This window comes from Drosophila persimilis, unplaced genomic scaffold (assembly GCF_003286085.1).
Source record: "Drosophila persimilis strain 14011-0111.01,24,50 unplaced genomic scaffold, DperRS2 tig00000191-arrow-pilon, whole genome shotgun sequence".
Taxonomy (NCBI): Eukaryota; Metazoa; Arthropoda; class Insecta; order Diptera; family Drosophilidae; genus Drosophila; species Drosophila persimilis.
In genome coordinates, this window is record NW_020825298.1 from 6,160,644 (window position 1) to 6,185,067 (window position 24,424).

At 49.0% G+C, this 24,424-nt stretch overlaps 1 protein-coding gene across 1 annotated transcript; it reads right to left on the reverse strand.

Moving 5' to 3' along the window:
- Positions 1–7,242: 7,242 nt before the first annotated feature.
- LOC6589845 (homeotic protein spalt-major) lies at positions 7,243–23,164 on the reverse strand. The gene is made up of 7 exons (XM_026988450.1): positions 22,790–23,164; positions 11,645–14,500; positions 11,067–11,230; positions 8,295–8,541; positions 7,988–8,220; positions 7,721–7,918; positions 7,243–7,654 (listed from the first exon to the last, which is right to left on the reverse strand). The coding sequence occupies exons 2-7, from the start codon at positions 14,418–14,420 to the stop codon at positions 7,301–7,303; spliced, it is 3,972 nt and encodes a 1,323-aa protein (XP_026844251.1). The 5' UTR covers positions 14,421–14,500; positions 22,790–23,164; the 3' UTR covers positions 7,243–7,300.
- Positions 23,165–24,424: the final 1,260 nt, after the last annotated feature.

The following is a 24,424-nucleotide window of genomic DNA, read 5'->3' on the forward strand; positions in this document are numbered from 1 at the left end:
AATTAAAAGGAATGACAACGAGCAGCAGCGACAAGTGGAGCGGAGCCGTAGCCGGGATGGAGTGCAGCCAACTGCGACTCTCTGTGGATGGGCTTCCTTTCCTTTCCACTCCTTTTGGCTCTTCTCCTCTCACAAGTTCATATGCAATTTATGTTCCTTTCATTGTTTTTGCCATTCGCATGTCCGCTCATCCGTCTCCGTCTCACTGAACCTGTCATCCTCTATCGCCAGCTCACTCACTCTCTCCCTCTCTCTCTGTCCCTGTCTCTCTCTAAGAACGCGTCTCCTTTTACGGCGGGACAAAAACTGACTAGATCTGACCATGCCCCTTTGGTCCATGTGGCACCAATTGAGTCGTTGCTGGGGTCGCTCGCAAATTGCTGGACTTTCCTTTGCCTTTTTCCATAGAACTCATAGCGACAGGTGCACACAGCCACGGGAATCGCTAAAGGAATCAAAGAACGTATATTTATAAAGTGCTTGATACCCAAGAAAGAGATCTATGGATCTATAGATCTACGAAAACTGATCGATTTTATTATTATAATATTTCGGGGAGATTTATTTTATATATTTTTTTTTAAATTTGTATTTTTTAAATTATAATTTTTCAAATTATTTTAATTTTAATATTATTATTTTTTTTAATTGTTATTAATTTTTTACATTTTTTAAAATTTAATTTTTTATTTATTTAATTCAATTTGTTATGTATTTAATTTAATTTGTAATAATATTTTTTATTTTATATATTTTTTTTGAACTTTTATTTTTTTCTATTATTAAAATTATTTATAATTATTTATTTTAAAATTAGTTTTATTTTATTTTTCTTAATTATTAAAATTATTATAATTTTTTTTAATTAATTTTTTTTTTTTTTTAAATTAACTTTGTTTTTTTTGTTATTTTTCTTTTTTAATTTTTTATTGCATTTTTTTTTTATTTTTTCATTTATTTTATTTAATTTTTATTTTTTTTTTTAAATTTTTAATGATATTTTTGAATTCAATTTTTAAAATTTTTAATTTTATTTTTTATTTTATTTTATTTTGAACCTAGTAATTTTTTAACTTATAAATAGTTAATGAGAAGAATTTATTTAAAAAATCAAATAAATAACGAACTAGAAAGTTTTAGGACTAAATTTTAGGATATCTATAGACTATTGAAGGACCTAAAATTCCTAAAATACGTCAATGAGTAATACGTTAGGATAAAACCTTAGGACTTCCCCTACATTAATGGAGCATATACCACAAATTCATTTTGAATTTGAAGCACCTTTTCATACACTTACACATACATATTGCCCATGTCATTTCCCGGAATGATGTACTCATCCCCACCTCATATGCCATATCTCTGGCTCCGTATCCGACCCATCTATCTGTTCGATATCCAGTCAACTGCAGGGCGCAGATGCAGATGCAGATGCCATCAATGCCCTTGTGCCCGTGTGTATCTATTTATCTAGGCAGCTAAATATATCTCTCGCTCTACATGGCTGGCACTAATAAATTTATAAAGCTTGATATTATCGCGGCAACGTAATCGTAACTCACTCCCCTCGGCAGCCCCATCCCCCCCCACCGATTGAGTTGGGATTCCAGCTAAAGCGGACGAGGCTGTGGCATCATTTGCATTTGAAGGAAACGATGCCACACGCACACAAGTGGGAAGTGAGGGTGAGGTTGAGGCAGTGCCAGTGGCAGTCGGGGCAGGGGAAGGCGAAACACAGAGCTATGGATGGATGTGGATAGCTCCGCTATAAGCCATCATCATAATGATGATGTTCGATTGCAGCACAGCCGAAAGTATTCCAAATTTCGATCCGTAAAGGTGTGAAAATACCTACAACATCGAGCATAGAGCCTAGAGAGAGAAAGAGAGATCTACTGGATTGATGAGGGCGCTGAAAATGCTGTCTGCCCCCGAGGCAATGCCACCCAAAGATGGGGGCAGACTCTGGCTGTCATTAGCGGTATTCAAATCATAACATAAATACACTTGTCGTCTGTCGAGAGCTCTTGTGGGGCATGGGGCTCCGAGCAGGGAGCACGGAGCTCCTTTTGGGTAGATTATGACAGAGTGAGGGCCTCACCGCTCCACCGCTCCACGGCCGCCTGTCTGGCTGCCTTTGTCGAGCAACTTGTTGGCTGCATTTCATTTTGATAACTTGTCAAAATAGTCTGGAAGTCGAGTGCCTCCTCCGGGCATGATAAATGCGGCCAGACAGCGCGAAAGCCACTGACAAAGTGTTGAATGTTTGTGCCACTTTATTATTGCCATTAAATGTAGTGCTCCTGGGCCACAAGGGCTGCCCTGCCCCGCCTCCCCTGCCCTCCCCTGCCCACCCCTTTTGTGTCAGTTGTCTTTACGAGTCTGCTGGGGGCGCATATGCATAAAGCTGCGCCACTTTTCTCCCATAAACTTGTCAGGCAATGTCATAAAATCGAACCGAACCCTCATCCCTTGACCAGCAAATCGAAGACCATGCCAGCCATCGTCCCTGTGGTTAGTCCCGTTTGGGGAGCGCCACGAAATATTGTTGTAATATTTGCAAAAATTATTTGCCGGACAGCGGAAATCGATTGCTGGGGTTTGGAAGTGATTTTCTGCTACACTGAGGAAAAGTTTGAGTCACAGAAATATGGAAATAAAAGTGGAACGGAATGGGAGAGATCTGGGGATGATTTTTGCTGGATTTTTGCCAAAAAAAAATGACCTTTTCTATTATGGAAAACATTTCGGGATAATTTTTTCGGGATTAAAAAAATATTATATCCTTTTAAACCCAATTAAAGCCTGAAATTAGTTACAAATATTACTTTTTCCAAGACTATTTAATACTCTAAAATTCCCTGAATATTTCCAGATTAAAGAGAACCTATTTTATCAGTGAATTCCTTGAGAATATTCCCGAATCCAGACCATTTATGGTACTACTTTGCAAGACTCCAACGACACTCCCACCTACAAGTCCCAGTCCTTTCTCGCAGTGCCTCAGACCCCAAACCGAAATTGATACGAACTTTGACCTAGGTGGCTGCTTGCCCTTCCTCCGCCCCCCGCTGCACTTACCTTAATGCCCAGATCTGATTGGAATATGGTCCAAAGGAATTGGGTTTTATGGCAGGCTCAGCTTTTATTTATTTACAAGCTGAATTTTTGGCCACTCTGCTCTCCAGGGTCACATCTTGTGCCCCAACCCACCCACCCACCAACGCCCCGTCGGAGTTCCGCTAATAAAGCCTTCTCGTGCCGCTGGCGATTCCTCTTATTCGCCGGGACATGGCTTAATTTGTTAGACGTTATCGCTTCCGCTTAAAGCCAACTACCGACGACTGCAACAAAATGCATTTGCCGGCGAGTGGCAACTGCAACTGCAACTGCAAACAGGCTCGGCAGCGGCAGCGGCAGCAGCAACTTGTTTGTGCAGTGGCTGGTGGCAGGGGCAGGGGCAGGGACTGGGGGCACGGTCACGTGCAGCGTGCAATAAGCGAAACATATTCGCATGTTGTCCGATCGGCCCCGGACGCGTTATCGATACTCGCGTGGCCTTGGCGGCTTCTAGGGGGAAAAAACACTGATATCGATGTGTACATCGAAGTATTCGAAGGATGCATTTGTAGACATAGATTCGTACTTACATGTGTATGGAATATGTGAGCTATAGAGAGGGCAACGGCTACGTTAGTGGATGGGAGAGTGGGGTGAGGGAGAAGACAGGGTTACCGATTCTTTTGGGCGAGATGGATATGCTTCGGCTCATCAATACCCAAGCACCCCGATACGATGGAAGCCCTGGGATGCCCTGGGATGCCCTGGGATGGCCTGGGATGTCCTGGGATGCCCTGGAATGCCCTGGGATGCCCTAGGAGGCCCTGGAATGACCTGGGATGGCCTGGGATACCCTGGAATGTCCTGAGATGCCCTGGGATACCCTGGGATGCCCCGGGATGCCCTGGTATGCCCTAGGATGGCCTGGGATGCCCTGGGATGCCCTGGAAGACCCTGGGATGCCCTGGGATGCCCTGGGATGCCCTGGGATGTCCTGGAAGACCCTGGGATACCCTGGGATGCCCTGGGATGTCTTGGAAGACCCTGGGATACCCTGGGATGCACTGGGATGCCCTGGGATACTCTGGGATACCCTGGGATACCCTGGGATGCCCTGGGATGTCCTGGAAGACCCTGGGATTCCCTGGGATGACCTGGGATCAAGCACCAGGCGCTCATCTGGTAGTGTGCGAATGATCAGACCTGGACAGTCACGGAGAACTTTGATGGTGATGATGTGCCCTCCAGTGGATGCCTCGCCAGTGGAGCCTTACGATCAGTCCACTTACCAGCTGTTCGCTACTTCTTTTCCAGATTTTCATAGCCCCTAATCAAGAAACTGTATGGATTCTCTTAAGGATCCATATTTCTTTAGCCAGCCTTTCAGGTGATCCAAATTGGAGGCCACAATCGGCAACCATCTTGAAGAGACCTCAACCAGGCCTCAAGCCGTCTACTCTTCGACAGCCACAACACAGAGGGAGAGGGAGAGAGAGAGAGAGACAAGAGCAGCAGCAAGGACAACATGAATAATCCATTTTTCGAAACACTTGTCCCCCAGTCGCCAGTCGCCAGACCCCCAGCTCCCTCGACGATCATAGATATAAAGACAGACTGTCTGTCTGTCTGTCTGTCCTGTGCCTCCCTCCATCGTAGGTGTTGTCTAGATCTTGGCCACGCATACAGGCAGCGGGAGCCAGAGCCCGAAGCAGGAGCTGCAGCTGGAGCTGGAGCTGGAAGTCAAGGCTGGCAGCGACACCAGAGCCGAGATTAAAGATTCCTCCATAAACAAACAAGCGAAATAATTGAGGCAAAATTGAAGCAAACTACCCGAACTGTTGCTGGCCACAGAATGCATGAGTGGCGAGTGGGGAGTGGGGGAGTGGGGAGGGGGATTGGGGGGACTGGAAACCAGTTGGAATACTCGGTGCAACAATTAGCACGGAATTTGTGGGTGCCATAAAACGCGCTACACGATGGTCGCATGTTCTCTGGGCCTTGCAGCCCGTTTTCATATCAATAAAACCCGCGATTCTATGGGGAGCCTTTCGCGTCGAACGGTACTCGCACCTGGAGAGAGAGAGGGTCGCCTCTCCTGGCGCCACTCTCGGCACCCAATTAGACACACTTCAAAGTCCTCCACGGTATGCCTCGCCTCGCCTCACCTCGCCTCGCTCTTGGTGGCCATCAAACGAATGCATATTCCACTCCACTCATAATTCCCCCCCTCCCCCCCCCAGGACGTGGGGTTGGGAGCTGCTGCTGGGTTGCTTGGGTTATTATTCATAGACCGTTTTTCGGCCGACGCGTCGCAGCAGCAGACGAAACTTAATTACTCGAATAGATCAAACAAATTGCACGCAAAATAAATATAATGCAGCACCCGGCCAGATACAGCCCGAAATGAGGTTATTAAGTTGCCCCAAAAGGCAGACGGCTGCCAACTGTTTTGGTGGGGGAATTATGATCATGAAAATTATCGTGTCTGTGCGGGATTGTGATCTTGAAAATCCCCATCCAGCCCGCCCCAGACACGGCACAATTTCTCATCGCTCATTTTCGAGGCGGCAGGAGGCCGGCTCCAGTCGTGGGGCTGTTAATAGTTTGCCTGTTTGCCCCTGTTTACGGCCGGAGGGAGCACGAAATGAGCTAAATTTCTTGGGAAAAGTGCAACATTGTGGAAAATGGAAAATGCCAAATGGAATCACCAACAATGCCGCATTCTGCAGGGGGGCGGGGAGGCCATGTTTCGAGGTGTTTATGGAGGAGTTCAGGGAAGGAAAGACGAGGCAGTCAGGGTAGTTCTCGAGGTAAGTTTAATGCCTATTTTCCTCGCATATTGGTCTAACAGCTATCTTTCTTGCAGCTTTTGGATCGGTTAACGCGGCAAGCGTCATGCGGCAGTGCCCCTCGGTCGGTTCGGCGGGAGGATGGCTGGGTTGCGCGCGTAATAGCCTTCTACTGATGTCAGAAAGATGCATTTCCAACCCACACCAAGAAGGGAAGCCATGGGAACATGGGAACAAATCTCCGAAATCCTGGTAGGAAAAGGTATACCTTCTTTTTCGACTGTGACTTCCTTGAACTCAACTTTTACTTGTGATCTCCCTTTCAGAATCTAAGAAGACCCCTGGCCGCACCAGAGATGGATCTCCTCGGACACCAGGACTCCACTCTACTGCCCCTCGCTGATCCCAGGAAGGCACTACTTACATGGCAGCCATGGGGAGCCTTCCACTTGCCCCTCGCTCTACGAGAAGTTTGGCTCCTCTATTGTCTGGCTGTGGCAGGGCTTGTCATATTCAGCAAACATTTATAATTTGCGGCGACATCTCAAGTTGTTGCGGTCTAGAAATTATTATTTGTTGAGCGAAAGACGAGAAAGACGACTGCCAAAAACGACAAGGGAATAATTAAAAAGTTTTCCCAAAAGCGAGGCACCGAAAATTCGTCTGGCAGGCCACAAAAGAAAACATCTGCTGGCCACAGTAATGGGTGTGGGGTGGGGGGGAGGCCTTTGGGGCATGGGGATAGGGCGTTTCGCTTTAGGGCTGATGATGAATGGCCTGCGCGTGGCATGTGGCACGATCGAGACTCGCACTTACCCAGAGACCTGCCAATTTGCATGAATTTATTGAGGAGGACCGAACCCTTTAGGAATGCTGCCCACTTCCCGGAAGAGAAACGTCAGGCTGGTGGGATATGTGTATATTTTTCATTTTGCAATTTTGCACGCCGGCTTTATTTTTGATCATTTCTCTCGCGTTTCTCTCGATTTTGTCAATGTTTTTTTTATATGCAACTACCACAGTTTACATTACGTGTATTTATAGGTATATCTATATGCTTTAGTATACGTATATATATGTCTAGGTATAGCCATAAAATTAGTTAAGTTCCGACCTTTGAATCGCTCCGCTGCTCCAGGGGTGGGGGGCGGTGTGGGGGCGTGTGTGGGGGGTCTCCAGCTCCAGCCAAGTGCCTGACATTTTTACAACTTATCGACTAAACTTAATGCATTTAAATGCCTTGAAGATCGCTATCAATTATCGTATATAGACACAAAGGATATACTCGTATATATATATATATATATTGTGTGGGGGGGGGATGTGTGGGTGTGTGTGGGGGTGTGTCTGTGTCTGTGCTAGTTGAAGCTTAGCGTAGGGTTATGCTCAAGATATGTACTCCACAAAAAACCATGTGTGTTCCAACCAAGACCGAGCCTGCTGCTCGGCTACTTGTCCGCATCGCGGGACTCTGACTCATCGGGCTCCAGGGCACCACCGCCCGCCTCCGTCTCGCCATCGGCCTGATCCTCCTGCTCCTGTAGGTGGTTCTGGTGGTGCTCCATCTTGATGCGGCTTAGAGGATGCCAGATATTGCCGGCCAGCTCATCGTCGCGCAGCGAGGGGCTCTGTGCCGGCTCTGGAGTGGGGGACTTGCTGCTGCTGCCACGCTCCAGGGCGTAGGGATGCTGGCCCAGAAAGCCGGGAAAGCCCAAGAGGCCGGGGGGATAGGGATACTTGCCACCGTTGGCAAAGGGCGGCGGCGGTATGTTGGCAAAGGCGCCAGGACTCAGCTCGCCAGGCTATCAAAAGAGAGATAGAATAAGGATCTACAGTGGTACCCCCCCTGGAAGGCCACCCACACTCACCTTTGGCGGCAGTCCATTGAAAAAGGGCGGCAGGTAGGGAAAAAAGAGCTCTGGTCGTCGCTGCATAAACTCCTGCTCGGCCGTGGGTCCACCGTGTGCGGCCCCGGGACCCGGTCCAGGACGCATCGGCAGCTCCAGGGACATACGACGGCCCCGACGCGAAGTGGGATTCGTCCACATATGAGTGCCCATGTGAACCTGCAAGGGGGGGGCAGAGCGAGAGAGTCAGGAGAAGGGCCTCGACACTGGATAGGACCTGAGCCGCACCTTGAGATTTCCTTTGGTGGTGAAGGCCTTCTGGCAGACATTGCACTGGAAGGGCTTGTCGCCCGTGTGGGTGCGCATGTGGATCTGGAGGGCCGAGCTGGAGCTGAAGTTGCGCCGGCAGACGTGGCAGAAGTGCTTGTTGTTCACGGGCGGGTCCAGGCTGGAGGTCGGCGGCCCGGCGGACATCAGGGCCTGCTGGAAGTCCAGCGGACTGGCCGGGAACCGATGGGCATCTGTGCGAAAGGGACGTGGGGGGGGGACTCAGTAGGTTGGGTTCCTAGGGGTCCTGGGCTGTGGCTCTACTCACGCAACTGCATCTTCATCAGCGACTGTTCGGCATCGATGGCATCCTGGGGATAGCTGCCCGGTGCTCCGCCCTCGCCGGCCCCGGCCTCTTCGCCCAACAGCTGGTCCTGCTCGGGCTCCTCTTTGATGGGTGTCGCCTCCAGGGGCTGGGAGGCGACCACGGGGTCGCCCGACTGGGGCGGCGGCGGCACCGGCACTGGCACTGGCGGCGGCGGCTTCTTTGCAAACAGATTCGGATTGAGGGTGAGCTGCAATGAGAGAGATTTTCTAGATGGGACCCAGACTGGGAATCTGATGCTGAATCCCGATTCTTGGGCGCTAATTTCTGTGCATTTTCTGCTTAATGTGCCGTTAATGCAACAGAGTTGGGGCACCCAGACTCTCTCTTGCCTCTTAATAATCGTATTTTTAACCGAAAGCCAAACCAAAAACATAATTTACAATTTTTCTATGGCATCGCGTGTAATAATGCCAACTAATTATCTCGGGCAGACGTTGCCGCCGGGTCTCATATTTTTATGGCAAAACAATTGTTCTCGCAGCCGGCGGTTGACACTCGCCCGAGAGGGGGCTGGGGGGATGGGGGGACCCTGGGGCCCAGTGTGTGCCCCACAGACGCGACGAACAAAAGATTAAATAATTTTGCATAAAGCGTAGCATAATTTATTTGCTTTGAATGCATCGCACACACCGCCACCGATCCGGCACCAACCCCCCGCTCTCCCTCTCGCTCCCCCTCTCCCTCTCTGGGGGACTGTCACTAGCCGAGATCCTGCCCGATCCAGACCAGACCATGGCAGACACGACCACATCGTAAATTTCGCATCATCATAATGCATTCTCGTAATTACTTAAAATTTTTGAATCATTTAGAAATTTCAAGCCCAAAAGATGATGCCGATCCCCTAACCCGATCGTCTGCTCTAGATCATCAACAATGTGCTAAGCGAGCAAATCGGAACGTGGCTGGGGCCGAAGGAAGGGCGGTGGGGGGGGCCATATGATGGGCGAACAAGGGTCTGTCTGGGGCTGCCAAAACCAGGGACCCCAGGGGGGTGCGGGGCCGGGCTGATTACCAACTGAAAACGTTATGACATTTACACTGCAATTGCATTTCGAAGCCAGTCCAGGAGCGGTTCAAAGGGCCAGAAGGGGCACAAAAGTCCAGCTAGAAGGAAGTTTTTCCTCAAAAACAGACACCAAAAGCCCAAAGCTTTAATAAATTAAAGCATTTAGAGTCTTCCTTCTTTTCCCTTCCTTTCGTTGCCCTTCGGGTCTCTGCAGACTCCGCTCCTGTGCTCGGAAATTCACTCAGAAATTTTGGAAATACTCCAAGAATGTTCGCCATAATGAACGATGTCATTAGTCATAGAGCGAGAGACAATGCCGCAGTATGTGCCTGCCCCAGCCCCAGCCCCGACCCCAGCCAGAAATAAATATTAATACTCGCATTTGTACTTAAATGATGGCCAGGCAGAGTTGCAGAACCACAGCATAACCACTCCACACACTCGACATCTGTGGCGGGAAGCGAACGCACTTTAATAAATAATTGGCATTGTTGGGCGATGTAATCCAGGCACTTAAAGCTCTCCAGCGAGATGAACCGGCGGCTCCAATCCCGTCTCCAAGTTGGGCGAGTGCCGGCCACAAAGCGGAACGCCAACAATTAAGGCAAACTATGCAACTTGGCCACAATTTCTTCATAATAAGGCCGTACCCTCGCGCCTCCGTTCTAGAGCAATTAATAATGCGCTCATAATTTGTATGGTTCCAGCCATAACGGGGCATCGTCCAGGCCATATTGGGCGAAATCAACCCAAAACCGGGACCGAGTGAACCCGTGAACATTTTAATTAATCATGACCAAGGCAAGGCCCAGCCACCAGGAGCTGGAATCGAGCTGGGGATTAGACAGGGTAATGTGGTGACCCCATCTTGGGGCATGGAATGTCCCTCAAGAACAGAGGCGAGTGATTAGTGGCAGAGTAACGACGAGGTAGAGTGAGCAAGAGTGCGGATGGCTAATGAGTGGGCATACCAGGTGGAGGCTGGGAAGCAGACTGATCATTGATTCACTCTCAAGACACTCAAGACTGAATGAAGCGTTCGGGGAACAGGGTTTAGATGAATCAAAGGATCTGTATCACTCTCCCTACGAGTGTAAGAGTCTCTCATCAGTTTTCTGTAGTTTGTTTTCGCTTTCTTGGGACGGACTTTTGCTCTTCCACAAAGACTGTGTATATTTTTCGGATTGTTGGCTATTTCGAAGCGAAAAGTAAGTCTTGCTTGGCCCAGGACTGTGTATATTGTTGCTGGATTCTTGAACCGACTCAGCGGCCAAGGCTTTGACGACCAGACGAGGCCGAGTAGGCTGCCGGCTTGCGGTGAGAGGCGCAGAAGAGGGAATCGCGCCTCCATAGCCCAGCTTTTTGGTCCCTCTTGCCACATCTTGGCATTGCACAATCTTGATTAAGGTCTATCATTGGTTCCATAAACAGCTCCAGCAAAATAAATAAACATAGATAAATCGCCAGGGTAAATATAGAATGCTGATGAGCACAACTGTGGTTTCTCGATAAATAAAAACCATAAACAGAACAAAACTTAAATGATCGATGATCGAGGCAGTAACAAATCACGCCCCCAATGAATTTTCTAATAAATTAATCTCATTTCGATCTCCTACTGATCTTTGGCCCAATCATAAATCGATCAAATCCCCTACCCATAGCCATACCCATACCCATATATATATATTTGTAGCACTCACCTTGGCCCCGTAGGGCGATCCGGCGTCATTGCAGTGCGATCGGGTGTGGGTCTGCGGAGCCGTGACTTCTTTGGCATGTTCGCTCTGCAGATGGCTCTCCAGGGCGGCCAGGCTGGGCAGCATCTTGAAGCACAGATTGCACACATTCGGGGGCGGATGGAGGCCTATGCGGATAACAGACAAAGAGTTACTCGAGAGGTCACCGGGAGGAGGGGAGGAGGAGGGGGCAACGTCGAAACGGGAAAACGATCTGCGATATAATAAATATCCATCCGAGTAAAAGGTTGTGACATAATGAGGCGACAGATACGCGCGACGTCTCTCGATTCGGGAATGCGCCAATGTTTAAAAATAAATTTTTCGGAATTTGGCATAGGCATATCATCACAGACATGGAACGGGGGGACTGGGGGCACTGGGAAATGCTTTGTCTCGGTCCAATTGAGTTATGTCGCGGCGAGATCGCAGATTTATCGCGCTCCGACTACACTTGGCAAACGATCGCGAGGGTCAAAGGTGACAGACAAAGAGGCTTTGTCATCTTGGTATCCGCATCCACACCCAAATCAAGTACTTACCCATAAATCCTAGGGGGCCGAACGGCAGCAGGGGAAATTTGGCATGGGCCTGGCCCAGGGCGTGCATCTCCTCGCGGGCTGCCGCCATCAGCAGAAGATTCGGGGGCATGGGCATACCGAGCATGGGCAGACCAGCCCCAGCCCCAGCCCCAGCCCCAGCTGCAGCGCCTGCCACGCCGTTGAAGAGCCGCGCGGAGGCGGATGATGGCGAGGAGAGATCCATGGCGGGCATTTCTCCGCTCTCGCTGCGTCCCCCTCCAGTCATGTCCAGATCGGATCTAGAGCGTTCATCGGAGCCATCATTGGGGGGTCTCCGCTCCCGCTCCCGCTCCCTATCTCTGTCCCTCTCCCTATCCAAGGGCAGAGGCGTGGCCGTGGCGGCACTGGAGTTGTCCCTGGAATCGTCCGTGCTGTCCATGGTCATGAACTCATCAAAGTCCCCGCCCTGCGACGACTCCGACCGCTGTCCCGAGTGATCCGAGATGGTGGTGGAGAAGTCCAGGGTGTCCGAGGTGCCCAAGGACTTGTTCGAGTTCTGATCCTCGATGCCCAGACGCTCGGCATCGCCCTGGGGCGCAGCCGGCTGGCCACTGCCGTCGTCCATGGTGTGGATGCGGATATGCTGCTGCAGGATGATGCCGTTGGAGAACTTCTGGTGGCACACGGGGCACTTGAACTGGCTGCGCATCGGCGGCTTGATCTTGTGGATGCTCATGTGCGCCTTCAGGTTGCCCTTGGTGGCGAAGGCCCGGCCGCAGATCTTGCAGCGGAAGGGCCGCTCGCCGGTGTGGGTGCGGATGTGCATTTGCAGGGAGCTGCGGCAGGACATCACCTTCTGGCAGAAGATGCACTGGTTCGGGTCGGTCAGCTTGTTCTCGATGTTGTCCACCAGCTGCTGCAGCTTCGACGTCTCTGAGGTCTTGTCGATCTCGATCAGATCCTCCCACGACTTGTCGATGATGCGCTCCATCTGGGCGAGCGAGTACTCGCCGGGCGCCTCCCGGCTCGTCGAGGAGGAGCGTCGCACCAGCTTGGCGATGTGCATGTGCTCGGCCAGGTCGCGTTCCCGATCCCGCTCCCGATCCTCGCTGGGCGGACTGCCGGCGCTGCTCGCCTGCCGCTTCCGGACACTGCCGTTGCGGCGCGGTGGCACCACTGGCTTGGGGGCCTCCTTCTCGGGCTTTTCCGGCACGGGCTCGGGTCGGATGTCTGGTGTCACGACTTTGGGGGTCTTGGCCCGCTCCACGGGGGAGTGGGACTTTGCCTTTTCCTGCGGCTTCTCCTTCTCCTTCAGGTTCTCCTTTTCCTTTGGTCCTGGCTTGCTGAGATCCTCCGCTTGCTGGGGCTGCTGCTTCTGCTCCAAGCGGTTCTCCTCCATCTCCTCCAGCTGCTGCAGAGGACTCGGCTCCTGTCCGCTCGGCGGCGGCGGCGGCGGCACAAAGGGCAGGCGGATGGGATTGAGGGCGGCAAACTGTTCCGTCGCGGAGGACCCCGTCTGGGGTCCTGCGGGCTGGGGCTGTCCACCGTTCGAGGCCGCCACCACGGGGGGCATCAGCATGGGCGGAAAGATCTGCGTGTGCCGCTGGTAGTGGACCTTGAGGTTGCCCTTCGTGGTGAACTTGCTGCCGCAGACGTTGCAGTGGAAGGGCCGCTCGCCGGTGTGCGATCGCAGGTGGATCTGTAGGGCCGAGTAGCTGCCGAAGATCTTGCCGCAGTACTTGCAGCGGTGCTTGAAGATCTCGCCGCGGCTCTGGGCCTCCTTGGAGGCGTACTCCGAGTACTCCTCCTGCATCTGGGCGGCGTGCAGGCTCTGGGAGGCCGAGTCCAGGACCTCCTCGGTGCGCCGCTGTAGCATCTCCAGGCAGTTGGGCTCGTTGGGGGCCGGCGGCGGATCGTGGTTGGTGATGATGCTCGAGGCCAGGCTCGAGCTGATGTCGCACATCAGGTAGTCGGAGCCAGCTCCGGGCTCGGCCTCCGGTGAGGGGTCCTTCTGGGCCTTGATCTGACACCGACTTGGCTCCTTCTCGTTCTCCCTGTCCCTCTCGATCTCCTCCTCTCTCTTTTCAGTCTTTGAACTCTCCTCGCGCCGCAGCTCGTGCTCCTCCAGCTCCCGCATGCCATTGCTGGGGTCTGGTGTGGCCTCCTCCCGCTCCCGCTCCTGATCCTGATCCTGCTCATCCTCCTCCTCGTCGGGCGGCTCCTCCTCGTTGTGGCCCTCCTGCCGGCCCAGGGCCGCTGCCTCGGCCCGCTTCAATTGACTCTGTAGATGCTGGATGAGCTGCAGCTGCATCAGGTGCTGGCGCTGCACGTTGAAGATCGTGGACTGCACCATGGCCAGGTCGGCGGGCCGCTGGCTCCCCGCCGCCACCCCCGCCAGAGCAGTGGCCGCGAACTGGGCCACCGCCACTTTGGTATGTTGTAAAGCTTCCAGGGCCACGTGACCGCTTGTGGGCAGTCGACTGCTGGCCGAGATCACCGACAGATCCAGCGCCTCGTTGCTGTTCTCCGGCTCCGGCGACTCCGGGGCCTCGTCCATCTCCGGCTCCCGATCCGTCTCGGCTTCCGGTTCGGGCTCGGCCTCCGCTTCGGGCTCGGCATCAGGGGCAGCCGCCTCGATCCCGCCATTGTTGTTGCTGTCCGCATCCAGCTCCTTGGCAAGGAGATTCTCCCTCTCCCGCTCCTTGTCCTTGTCCCTGTCCCTATCGCCGCCGGCTGAGCCGTTCCTGGTGCCTGTGCCGCCCCGATAATTGATGCGATTGCGAAATATTGAACACATTATCCTCGCTCGATCGGAAGCGTTCCACCTCCTGATCACGATTGCTGCCGCGATTTCTAGCGCTGCTCATGGACTGGACCCTGCGGAAGACACAAGAGAGAAGAGAGAGGGGAGGAGAGGCATGAGTGCAACGAAATTTACGCACATATTCCCGCCCGATAATATATGGAGTGCGATATATGGTTGGGGGGGCCAGGGAGGGGCACTGGGAGTGGGAGGGGGGAGGTGGGGGTGTCTCGCGCCAGACTTTATGATAAATCTTTTTTTGAATATATGAATAGCGCTGTGTGGCGCAATTTTAGGCTTTCGTTGAATAAATGAACGGCGGAGGGTGAAGGGAGGGCGGAGGGAGGGGGATTAGTCGCGTATAACTTAATATCAGCCTCTGCTCCGATTTATACATCTATATCTGGATATCGCGGTTTTCGGTTTCGGACTATCCGCGGATCTTGTGCCGGATTCCCGGCCCGGCCCGGCCCGGCCCGGCCCCAAACAGTTTTGCATGGCGTAAGATTGGCGTAAGACCGGGGTAATTTATTGATTTATTACTCGGAATCACTCAGCATATCTTTTGGTCTATCTGGTGTATCTGTTCTATCTGGTACATCTGGGCTCATTGAATTTGCCACAAATCTTTCCCAATTATTCCGGTCACAGCTAATTTATCTGATCAGATATCGGCCACTGGTATAACCCCCCACTCAAAGGGAGCCCCACCCCCGGACTAACTGAAAATATCGAGAGTGATATCTATGGTTCCATGGTTCGATATCGATGGTGGCATAGCAAGGGTTCTTTTCTAGGGTCTTAGTTCGAGTTTCATTAAATACATATCTCTAAGATATAATATCTTAAACAATAATATAATCGTACAAATGAGGCAGGGATCAGAAAGAACAGACGAACGTATCAAGCGAGATAACGAAGAAGTGCGTGTGAGCAAGTCGCTACTGTGGCACTGGATCACCTGGTGTAGGTGTGTAAATACATCTTATATCTAACGAAACACTACCGGATTAGCGGGAAATCGTCAAACGGCACCACACGCGCTTCTTCCCGAGCGGCTGCCCCTCGGAGTCCAACAAGTTCAACAACGTGGAGCCGGGGACCGTCGTGGACCGCACCATAGTGCATCCCAACGAGGTGCAGTGGTTCATGGTCAGCCACCAGTCCATCAAGGGCACGGCCAGGCCCACTCGCTACAACGTGATCGCGAACACGGGCCGCCTGGACATCGACCTCCTCCAGCAGATGACCCACAACCTGTGCCACCTGTTTCCCCGCTGCAACCGGGCCGTCTCCTACCCGGCCCCGGCCTACCTGGCCCACCTGGCCGCCACTCGCGGACGACCTTCGATTCCCCCCAACAGGAGTACAAGAAACGGTTGATCATCCCGGCCCTGTCCAGCAAGAACCCAATGTAATTTTATTATCTCTGTGCCAGGTTTCTCTTAGTGTAGGGTTATAAGAAAATTGCAATACTTGGGCGGTGGATAATTATGACTGAATGTAAAGGTTCTATATATAAAGATCATCCAATTCTTGCAGTTTTCCAGTTTATATTCTGAGAAGACTATAGAAAGTGGTGACCGGTTTCGATGTTCAAGGAGGAAGGCTCTAGAATGGTTATCTCCATGGTTATGAGAAGGTTCTTTGGAAGGCAATCTGGACAGTACAGTTTACTCTGAAAAGAACCCAGAGACCTATAAAAAGGAGGCTCCACTCAGTGTTACCCATCCTCACCTTGCCCAGCCTATTTGTTCTTTTTCCGAAAAGCTTGCCAAAGGCTGGAGCCAGTGGGAAAATCGACCGCCATCCGAGTGTTGGACCGACGTCCGCCAGTGATAAAGTGGCGTCCTGCGAGGAAGACCAGCAGACGTGTGTTCAGATACCACCAGCTGTGCAGGAACTTCAGATTCATTTCGGAAACGAAACAAATCCTTGGAATATTTCGAATTTTGAAGGGAACTTGGCCGGGAACTGTGATGGGAAGGGGGGGAAACCCCCTGATCGCCCCAGTAAACTGTTCAACATAGAAACCTGTCTCTATCGCAATCGATTCCCCACAATTTCTGAGTTACACTTTCAACAGGGCCACAAATTCTAGAGGGCATGAAGTTAAGCAGAATATTTCCAAATGCCTGGGAAATACGGGTAGGGGTGGGGGTGGGGGTACGGGTACGGGCATTACGGGCGATTGCTTTATGATTATTTCCCGGCAATTAAGTGAATTTATTGGCAAAGGTAAACACACTCGAATACGAATTCGTGTGTCTCTATCGATTGGCCACACTCGAAATCATCGACGCACAGGCATCGGGCAGAGAGCAGCGAGCATCCAGCGAGCACACTATTTCTATCAATGCCGATGCGAGGCTGGCAATGGGCTCATCCGAAATCAATTTGTTTAATGCAGACAGCGCTTTCCCACAGCCACCGCCACGAAGGAAGGGGGGGTGGGGAGGGGAAGTTAACCCGAAGTTGAGGCCCAGGCAAAAGTGTTAACCAAAAATCAAGTGAGTCGGAGTCCAAGACGAGACCGGCAGCCACAACTTATTCCACTTGAGATGATTTCTTGAGCGATTTACGCACAGCCAAAAACATAAAACTTCCGCAATTGCCGCACACGAAACACGAAAAACTCTTTGGGGTTTTTTGAGAAGTCTGCGTTGTTGTTCTTGGAGTGTTGCCAAGCTCTCATTTCCTTTGTCACTGACGAGAGAAAAACCACCATCTTTCCTGCCAGCAGGTGGTCCAGCGCCAGCCAACTCGAAAGGAACTCTAAATCTTACGGATCTTTCGAATCTTTCGAATCTTTTGGGGCTTCGAAACAACACGGCGTCAATCATTTGGCCGAAACGTGAATTATGCCTAGATATGTAGGTATACACGGCTTGTCTGCAGCGGATATTGATCAAAATTCATTGCAATTTGCTTGATTGATTGATGGTCTACACACACACACACACACATGTACATGTATCCGGGGCCAATTGAATGAATGAACCCGAAGCCGAAACGTAAACAGTCGTGACTGATTGAAGTCTGTTGTTTCAACCGTCGATCGCGAGCACGAGCGAGTGCCACTGAATGGACAGATGGGGCAACACTGGTTCTCCAGGGGTGATTCTACTTGAGCGAGTGTCATCTCTGACAATCTGGGAAGATGAGGGGAATTATTGGAATTTTTGGTAGTACTAAAATCGAATTTTAAAGCAGAAATATCATTACTTTGACTGGAAGTTCTCCCTCTAGCCCAAAAAAAAAACATAAAGAAAGTTTGGGAAATACAAAAAAAAGGTGGAAATTGTTTGAGGCAAATTTATGAGCTTCGCTTAAGCAGGGGGTACTACGAGTACGAGTACTGGTCTGGTCTCCCGGACAATAGGGCCTGGCAGTGTATTGACCATTTTGCATGCGGCATGTCTGATGGGCACGGGGGGGGCACAGCCAATGACGACGACGGGTCTCAGGTCCCAGGTCCCAGGTCCCGGGGCTTACAAAATGTCTGCAAATTTATTAAGCTGAAAAAATTTTATGAGTTGAATTGGTATAATTTTCATATAATTTTTGAGAAAGAAGCGAAATGGAACGCTGCCAGACGGTCAACCAGTTGGGTTTATGGCCAGCGGGGGGGTCTGCGACGGACCTAAAAGGAAGGATGTCGAGGGGTAAGCGCCACACACACACACATGAAATGCAAATGTCTGCGTGTCTGAGGGACAGAATGAATGGCTGGGTTTTTGTGTGTGTGTGTTTGTGGAAGGGAAAGGGCAAGGGGAAGCCAGCACACACACACACAGACAGACGCACAGGGGTCTGCCCTGGCCGGGTCTGGCCGGGTCTGGACTTCTGGCCAGGGACTGGGTCTGGTCTCAGCAGCGGCTTGTAGATGAATTTGTATTGTTTTGCATTTGCTTTTGGGGCGCTACTTTGTTTTTGCCTCTGCTTTCGCTTCGCTTTTTTTTGTTGTGTTGTTTTGTTTTCTGTTTCTTTTCTTTACGTTTTTGTGTTTTTTTTTTTGTTTTGTTCCAAGGATGGTGGGGGAGGGGTCTGTGTGGAGGGCAGGGTTGTTAAGCTGCCATTGCAAACAATTAAAATCATAAGAGACGCACATAAATTATTCATGGCTTAATCTAAAGTGGACAATCTATGCAAAGTACCCTCGCACACACACACACACACACGCGCACACACCTACGTGGTGGATGTATCTGTATCTGCATATATGGTCGAACACTTGTTCGCCCCCTTGATGGCCATTTTTGATATTTTGCCAATCTGCTGCTGCTGCTCTTGCCTTGGCCCTCCTTTCTGCCTTAATTACTCATAAACGAAGGAAATAATTGCATTCAAGTGGCCTTTCCTCATCCCTCATCCTTCTCCCCCTCTCCCTCTCTCTCCCTCTCTCCTTTTGGGGCTCCTCTTTTGTTTCCCTTCCGTATCTGGCAATTAGATGGAACAATGAAATGCTCTGAATTCTGGTAACTCAATTTCGAGGCGAGTCGTCGGCTCTGGAGGAGCTAAAGCCCTGAAAGGATACTTCTTTATTTGTGGATTTGGCTGGCTCTGGGCCTCAGTTATCGAGATGAAAGTGTAATCGATTGATGGGGCTTTGATTGGCACATTAGAATCCATATTGAATGATTTACTGGGGTTAAAGATATTCATATAGCATTTGGCAATAGATATTTGCTTTGGATTGATGATTCATAATCCATTCTATATCGAAATGAAGTGCTTATGATGTGGACTGTTGAACGTTCCTTGGACGATACGTCAAGCTTCTTAGTGTTGTTTTCCTGCCAAAGGCTACAGTTGCCCCAGGCAGATGGAATGCATCATGGAATACAGTAGCGGACAGTGAAATGTGGACAGAAATATGCAAGTTTTGGTTTGTTTTTTAAGAAAAAAGGCCATAAATTAAAGAAACAATATAAAAAACTAACTAAACACATACAAAATTTGAAACCAAACGTCCTATAAGAAGTTTTATAAGAATCCCTAAATTATAATTTTTTTTAAATTTAATTATAATATTTTATTTATTTATAATATTACGGAAAATGCATTATAGGTTCTTAATCCGGAAATATATTTTTTCTGTGATTACATTTAATTCTATGAATATTGAAGAGTATTTTTTGTATATCATCTATGATATATCTATATATCTGTATATCTATGATACCTCCAATAACCTCTAAATACCTCCCTCCAATAAAGTAGATTTTAAAAATTAACTAATGCCTTAAATTGATCTATTATATAGCCAGCTAATTCAGTTTTAGCATATTTGCATAACTAATAAATAAATTAAATTTTAAATTCCATCAAGTTGTTGTTCTATTCATTTCCTCGTTCGCGACAAAGCCCAAAAATTTGTTTTGATGAATATGAATTGAATTTGGTTTATTGGCCGCGCAGAAATAATGCCAATAAAAAGGCAGCTGGCTGGTTCTGGCCAGGTTAGAACGGTTTCGATTGGTTTTGGCGTCTAACTAATAAATTTTCGTAGCAATAAAAATTCAATTTATGCGGTTTATTGAATTAGCGAACGGATCGAAATGAAATGCAGAAATGCAATGCAGAAAACCCGAAAGGGTAGAGGGGAGCTGACAGATAGATAGATAGATAGATAGATATGTATATAGATTGATGCATAGATAGATTCGCATGTGGCCCACATTATAGTAGAATTTGCGGCAAAATATTCACAAAATATGCCGCATGCCATGAGCAGAATAGATACATTTGTATCTATCTATTGTCTATGCCGCACATTTCTGTCATAACATGAAATAAATATTTCACTCGTCCGCTTGGCCCGTGTTTTGGCTTCCTCTGTCTTTCCTTGCCTTTCCCTTCCCTTTTTCTGTATTCGTTATTAAAATGAAAACAAATTTTATATAAAATATAATACGTACAACAAAGAGGGGGAGGGGGGGACAGGCGCGAAAAATGAGAAATAGACTGGCCACAAAATGAAAAGCGCTTCGCATTTTTACAAATGAATTTATTGCCAAGCCAACGAACAGGAAAAGATACAAAGAAACGGCCACTCAAAGATACATTTCGTCGCTTGCATCGCGCGACTCATAAATTAATTAGAACAATAAAACAATAAATGTATTTCAGAGGGAGAATCGTACACTGACAGAAAACGTAACTTGTATCTGTCAGATACAACAGGATTATGAATTAATGGCACGGCTATTCTCTCTTTGTCGCATCTTAAGAGATCTGGTGCTCTTGAGCATTTTCTTTCGGTGCAGCACACACATCTATCTTTGGCTACGGGCTGCAGATACATTTCTTGGCATCTTATTTAGGGCCGGGCATCAATTGTGGCTTGATTAAAATGTTTTTTCCACAGCCCACTCTATGGCTACAATTTCTTCTAGTTCCAGAATGCATCTGCCAGATACTTTGTATCTGTGACACAGTGACTTGACACCTGTCATCTTTTCGTTTAACCTTTCGATGGCCAATCACTCGACACTCGACTACCCATGCCTCCCCCTCTGGACGCACTACCCTTCGCCTTCCCCAGGCCTTTCTTTTAATTTTATTCTTGACATGCCTGCCTGGCTCTTGCTCTTGTTGCTGTGCATCATCTTCTTCTTGCTTGTCATTGCATAACATGCAGACACACGGATACGGATGCACAGATACACGGATACACAGACACTTGTATATGTCATATCCTCCGGCACATTCTCTCGACCCACAGGCCCATGTCAGACACCCTCTCCCTGCCTTGACCCCTGCCCCTGCCCCTGTCCCTGCCCCTGCCCCTGTCCCTGCCCCTGTCCCTGCCCCTGTCCCTGCCCCTGCCCCCGACCCACTCTACATGCCACCTTTGGGGCACAAAGTAGTTGTATTTATGTTAACTTTGACACAAGCTCAACATGCAACTTTTCGGTTGTTCCTCTTGCTGTTGTTGTTGTTGTTGTTTCTGTCTGCCTCTGTTGCAGTTGTGTGTTGCATGTCCTCGCATAAAGTGTCAAAGTTAAATAATCTCTCCCCTGCCCAGTGCCAGCACGGGGTGAGGCAGAAGTGTGTGTGTGTGCGTGTGTGTGTGTGTGTGTGGGCAACCTGAAAAAGTAGCCCCAGGCCCAATTTAGATCTTGTTTAATATGTGCTCCCCAGTTTTGTGGGTTATGCAGGATGGGGCAGCATCCATATGAATGCCAAATGATTGGTTGGAGTGTGTCAAGGAGATCCTCGTAGAGAAATTACATTTTTGCCAGAGATTTTTGAGAGTCACATAGGTGAAGCAGTCGGTCAATGAAGTCATTCGGTAGAACGAACAGAAAATAAACGATTTAAATGATGCATTTTTAAGGAATATAATTTAATTTAATCGGAAATGGGTATTCGAGGGACACTTCTTTAGTAACATGTCCAGAGATGCTTGAAAGCATTTAAATGAGAATGAGAGTACCCATGGGAATATACTAGGGGTATCATAAGGGATATGATACTATATGAAATCTTTTGCAGGACTTAAACTAAAAGAAAACTTTAATTATTTCTTTAGGCAAAAGAATCTTCCCTTTCATGGACTCAAGAGCAAACTATTCCTTATATTCTTGTATATATCTATATCTTATATTCCTGAAGGAACTTATTTTCCCCAATTTATGCTGCAACACCTAATTATTTAGTCACCAAACATGAATTGCTTTGATTTCGAGTATATTTAACAATATAAAATGGGGCTATCAAATATTTACTTAGTTCTTTCACAGTCAACTGAACATTTAAGAACAAAGAAGGGTATCTTTAAGCTTGAACAGTCACCAGAAGGCACATTCTAATATTCCAATCTAAAGCATAGATATTCTTTATAGTTCATGTATTTTTAAAGGTTTTCCCCTTAGGCAATCAATTAAAGATGCTTCAATACTTAGAAATTTCAAGTCTCTCAATAGAACATCTGTGTATATTTTAGAGCTTCAGAAGCTGGCAAATGGTTTACCTCAACATGGAATACATTCTCAATGAACATTGTCATAAGCTCTTTTATTTCTATATTTAAGTTCAAAGAACATGAAACTTTAGATAGTTTTTGGTAGTAAACATACTTAAAGTAAGTTTAAATTGCTGTATTTAAGTATTTTATTTTAAATTAAAGTATTGCCAAAATATGCATGATAAACTTGGAATTATTTAAAAGACTTCTCAAAGGAATTCCCTGCTTAAACACGGACTATTAGACTATGAATGCTTAGACCTATTAACTTTAATGAATTTTGATTAAAGGCTTTAATTAGTTTCTTGGACTATAAAATTGTTATCTATATTTCTATAGATACACTCTTAAATAATTCTATTTTTAGGCCCCTCTCTTTATCTCCACTCACCTTTGCTGGGGGATTTGACTCCTTCTTCCTTGAAGGATTCCGGGCTATCCGCTTTGGGGGTTCATCTCTGGAAAGTATCTCCTTTTGTCGTATGTATCTTGCCGACGGCAATCGCAAAGATGATGCGATGTTTTCACACAGGATTTATAAGTATTCAAAAAATTGTTGTTTTAATACGAAAATCAAGTTTATTGCACATTTTGTTAGCCCTCTCTCTCTCTTGATCTCTCTCTTGCTTTGTTTTTTTCTTTTCTACTTCTTCGCTCAGCTCTGCTCCTCTGGTTTCCTTTGAGTTACTTTCGTTGTTGCTTTTGCATTTTGATGTGAATTTTATGATTAATTAAACACGCGCGACCGCAAAAAGCGACTCCGTCTCCGTTTCCGAGTGCGGCCCCGGACCCGTTCCCGCTCTGCCCACGCCCCTGCCCGCACACACACATGCCCCCCGCCCCCACACACGCACACGCACACGCACACGTACACGTACACGACGTACCGTACGCACACACAGGAAGGAGGCTGAAATATGCGTAAGCAGCGACGTAGCGACTGCGACAGCGGCGGCGACTGACGAGACGACGGCGGTGATAAAAACACACACACGGGGCGGCAGGCACACCGTGTTAACCGTTAACGGTTAACTGTTTTTTTGGGTCTGAATAGAATTTGTGGCCAAGGAGCTGCCAACTGGTCGCTGGTAGTGCCAACTGGCTTTTGGGGCTGGCTGAACGTCGACTGAACGCGGGCGGGCGCCACTGGAGAGCCGCTCTGGCGGCCAAAAGGTAACGGTAACAACGGCAACGGAGAGGCAGAACCAGAGCCAGGCGACGTCGACGTCAGAATGTCCTTAACGGTGGCACCACGGCCGCAGCAGCGTCAAGCAGCAAGCAGCAGCAGCAGAGGCGCGCACTTGCGATTACGACGACGACGACGACGACGACGATGGCGATGGCGATGACGACGACGGACCACGGACGACGGCGCGCAGTGTCCTGCGAGTGCGAGCTGGAGCGAAGTGGTCCCCACGATGGCTGCGTTCGCACGCAGGAGCCGGGCGACGGCGATGGGGCATTCATGCGATTCCGATTCGGTGGCGGCGCCGCATTCACAGTGCGAAAGCTTCGCGCCACGAATGCCGTCACACAGAGAGAGGCACAGCGCGCGCGAGAGAGAGAGAGAGCAACGGCGGGTATCTGCTGGTGGCAAGAGAGCGTACAGAACCCCTTAACAGTTGGGGAAATGCCGTATAAGACTTTTATGTTAACGCTGATAACAGAGCTAACAGAGCTGTTACATGGTAGAGGGTCTATAGCTGTGCTCTTCTCACTCACGCCAGGCAGCCATTTATGGGGAGTGTTTTGGGAGAGCCATAAATCACTCTCTCTCTCTGTCGCTCTATGCGAGTGGCTGTGTGTGTGTGTGCGAGCTCTCTTTTAAGGGCCCAACACCAACTCGGCCTCTCGCTGTCTGCAGTCGGCAGAGGATGGGCAGGGGAGGCACAAAACAAGAAAAAAATCAAACGGAAAATCGTCTTCGGGTCGCTTTTTTTATCTCTGTTGCGCAGCGAGCAGCGAGCGACGTATAAATAAAACGCATCGGAAATTATGACAACTTTAGGCGGAGCATAGGATGTCG

Bases quoted from the DNA above. Each gene is read 5' to 3' on its own strand.
- LOC6589845 (XM_026988450.1), bottom strand. From the start codon at position 14,420: ATGTGTTCAATATTTCGCAATCGCATCAATTATCGGGGCGGCACAGGC. The intron at 8,542-11,066 runs GTGAGTGCTACA...CTCTCATTGCAG, and splicing joins GATCGCCCTACGGGGCCAAG to CTCACCCTCAATCCGAATCT. The intron at 7,655-7,720 runs GTGAGTGTGGGT...CTCTTTTGATAG, and splicing joins TCAATGGACTGCCGCCAAAG to CCTGGCGAGCTGAGTCCTGG.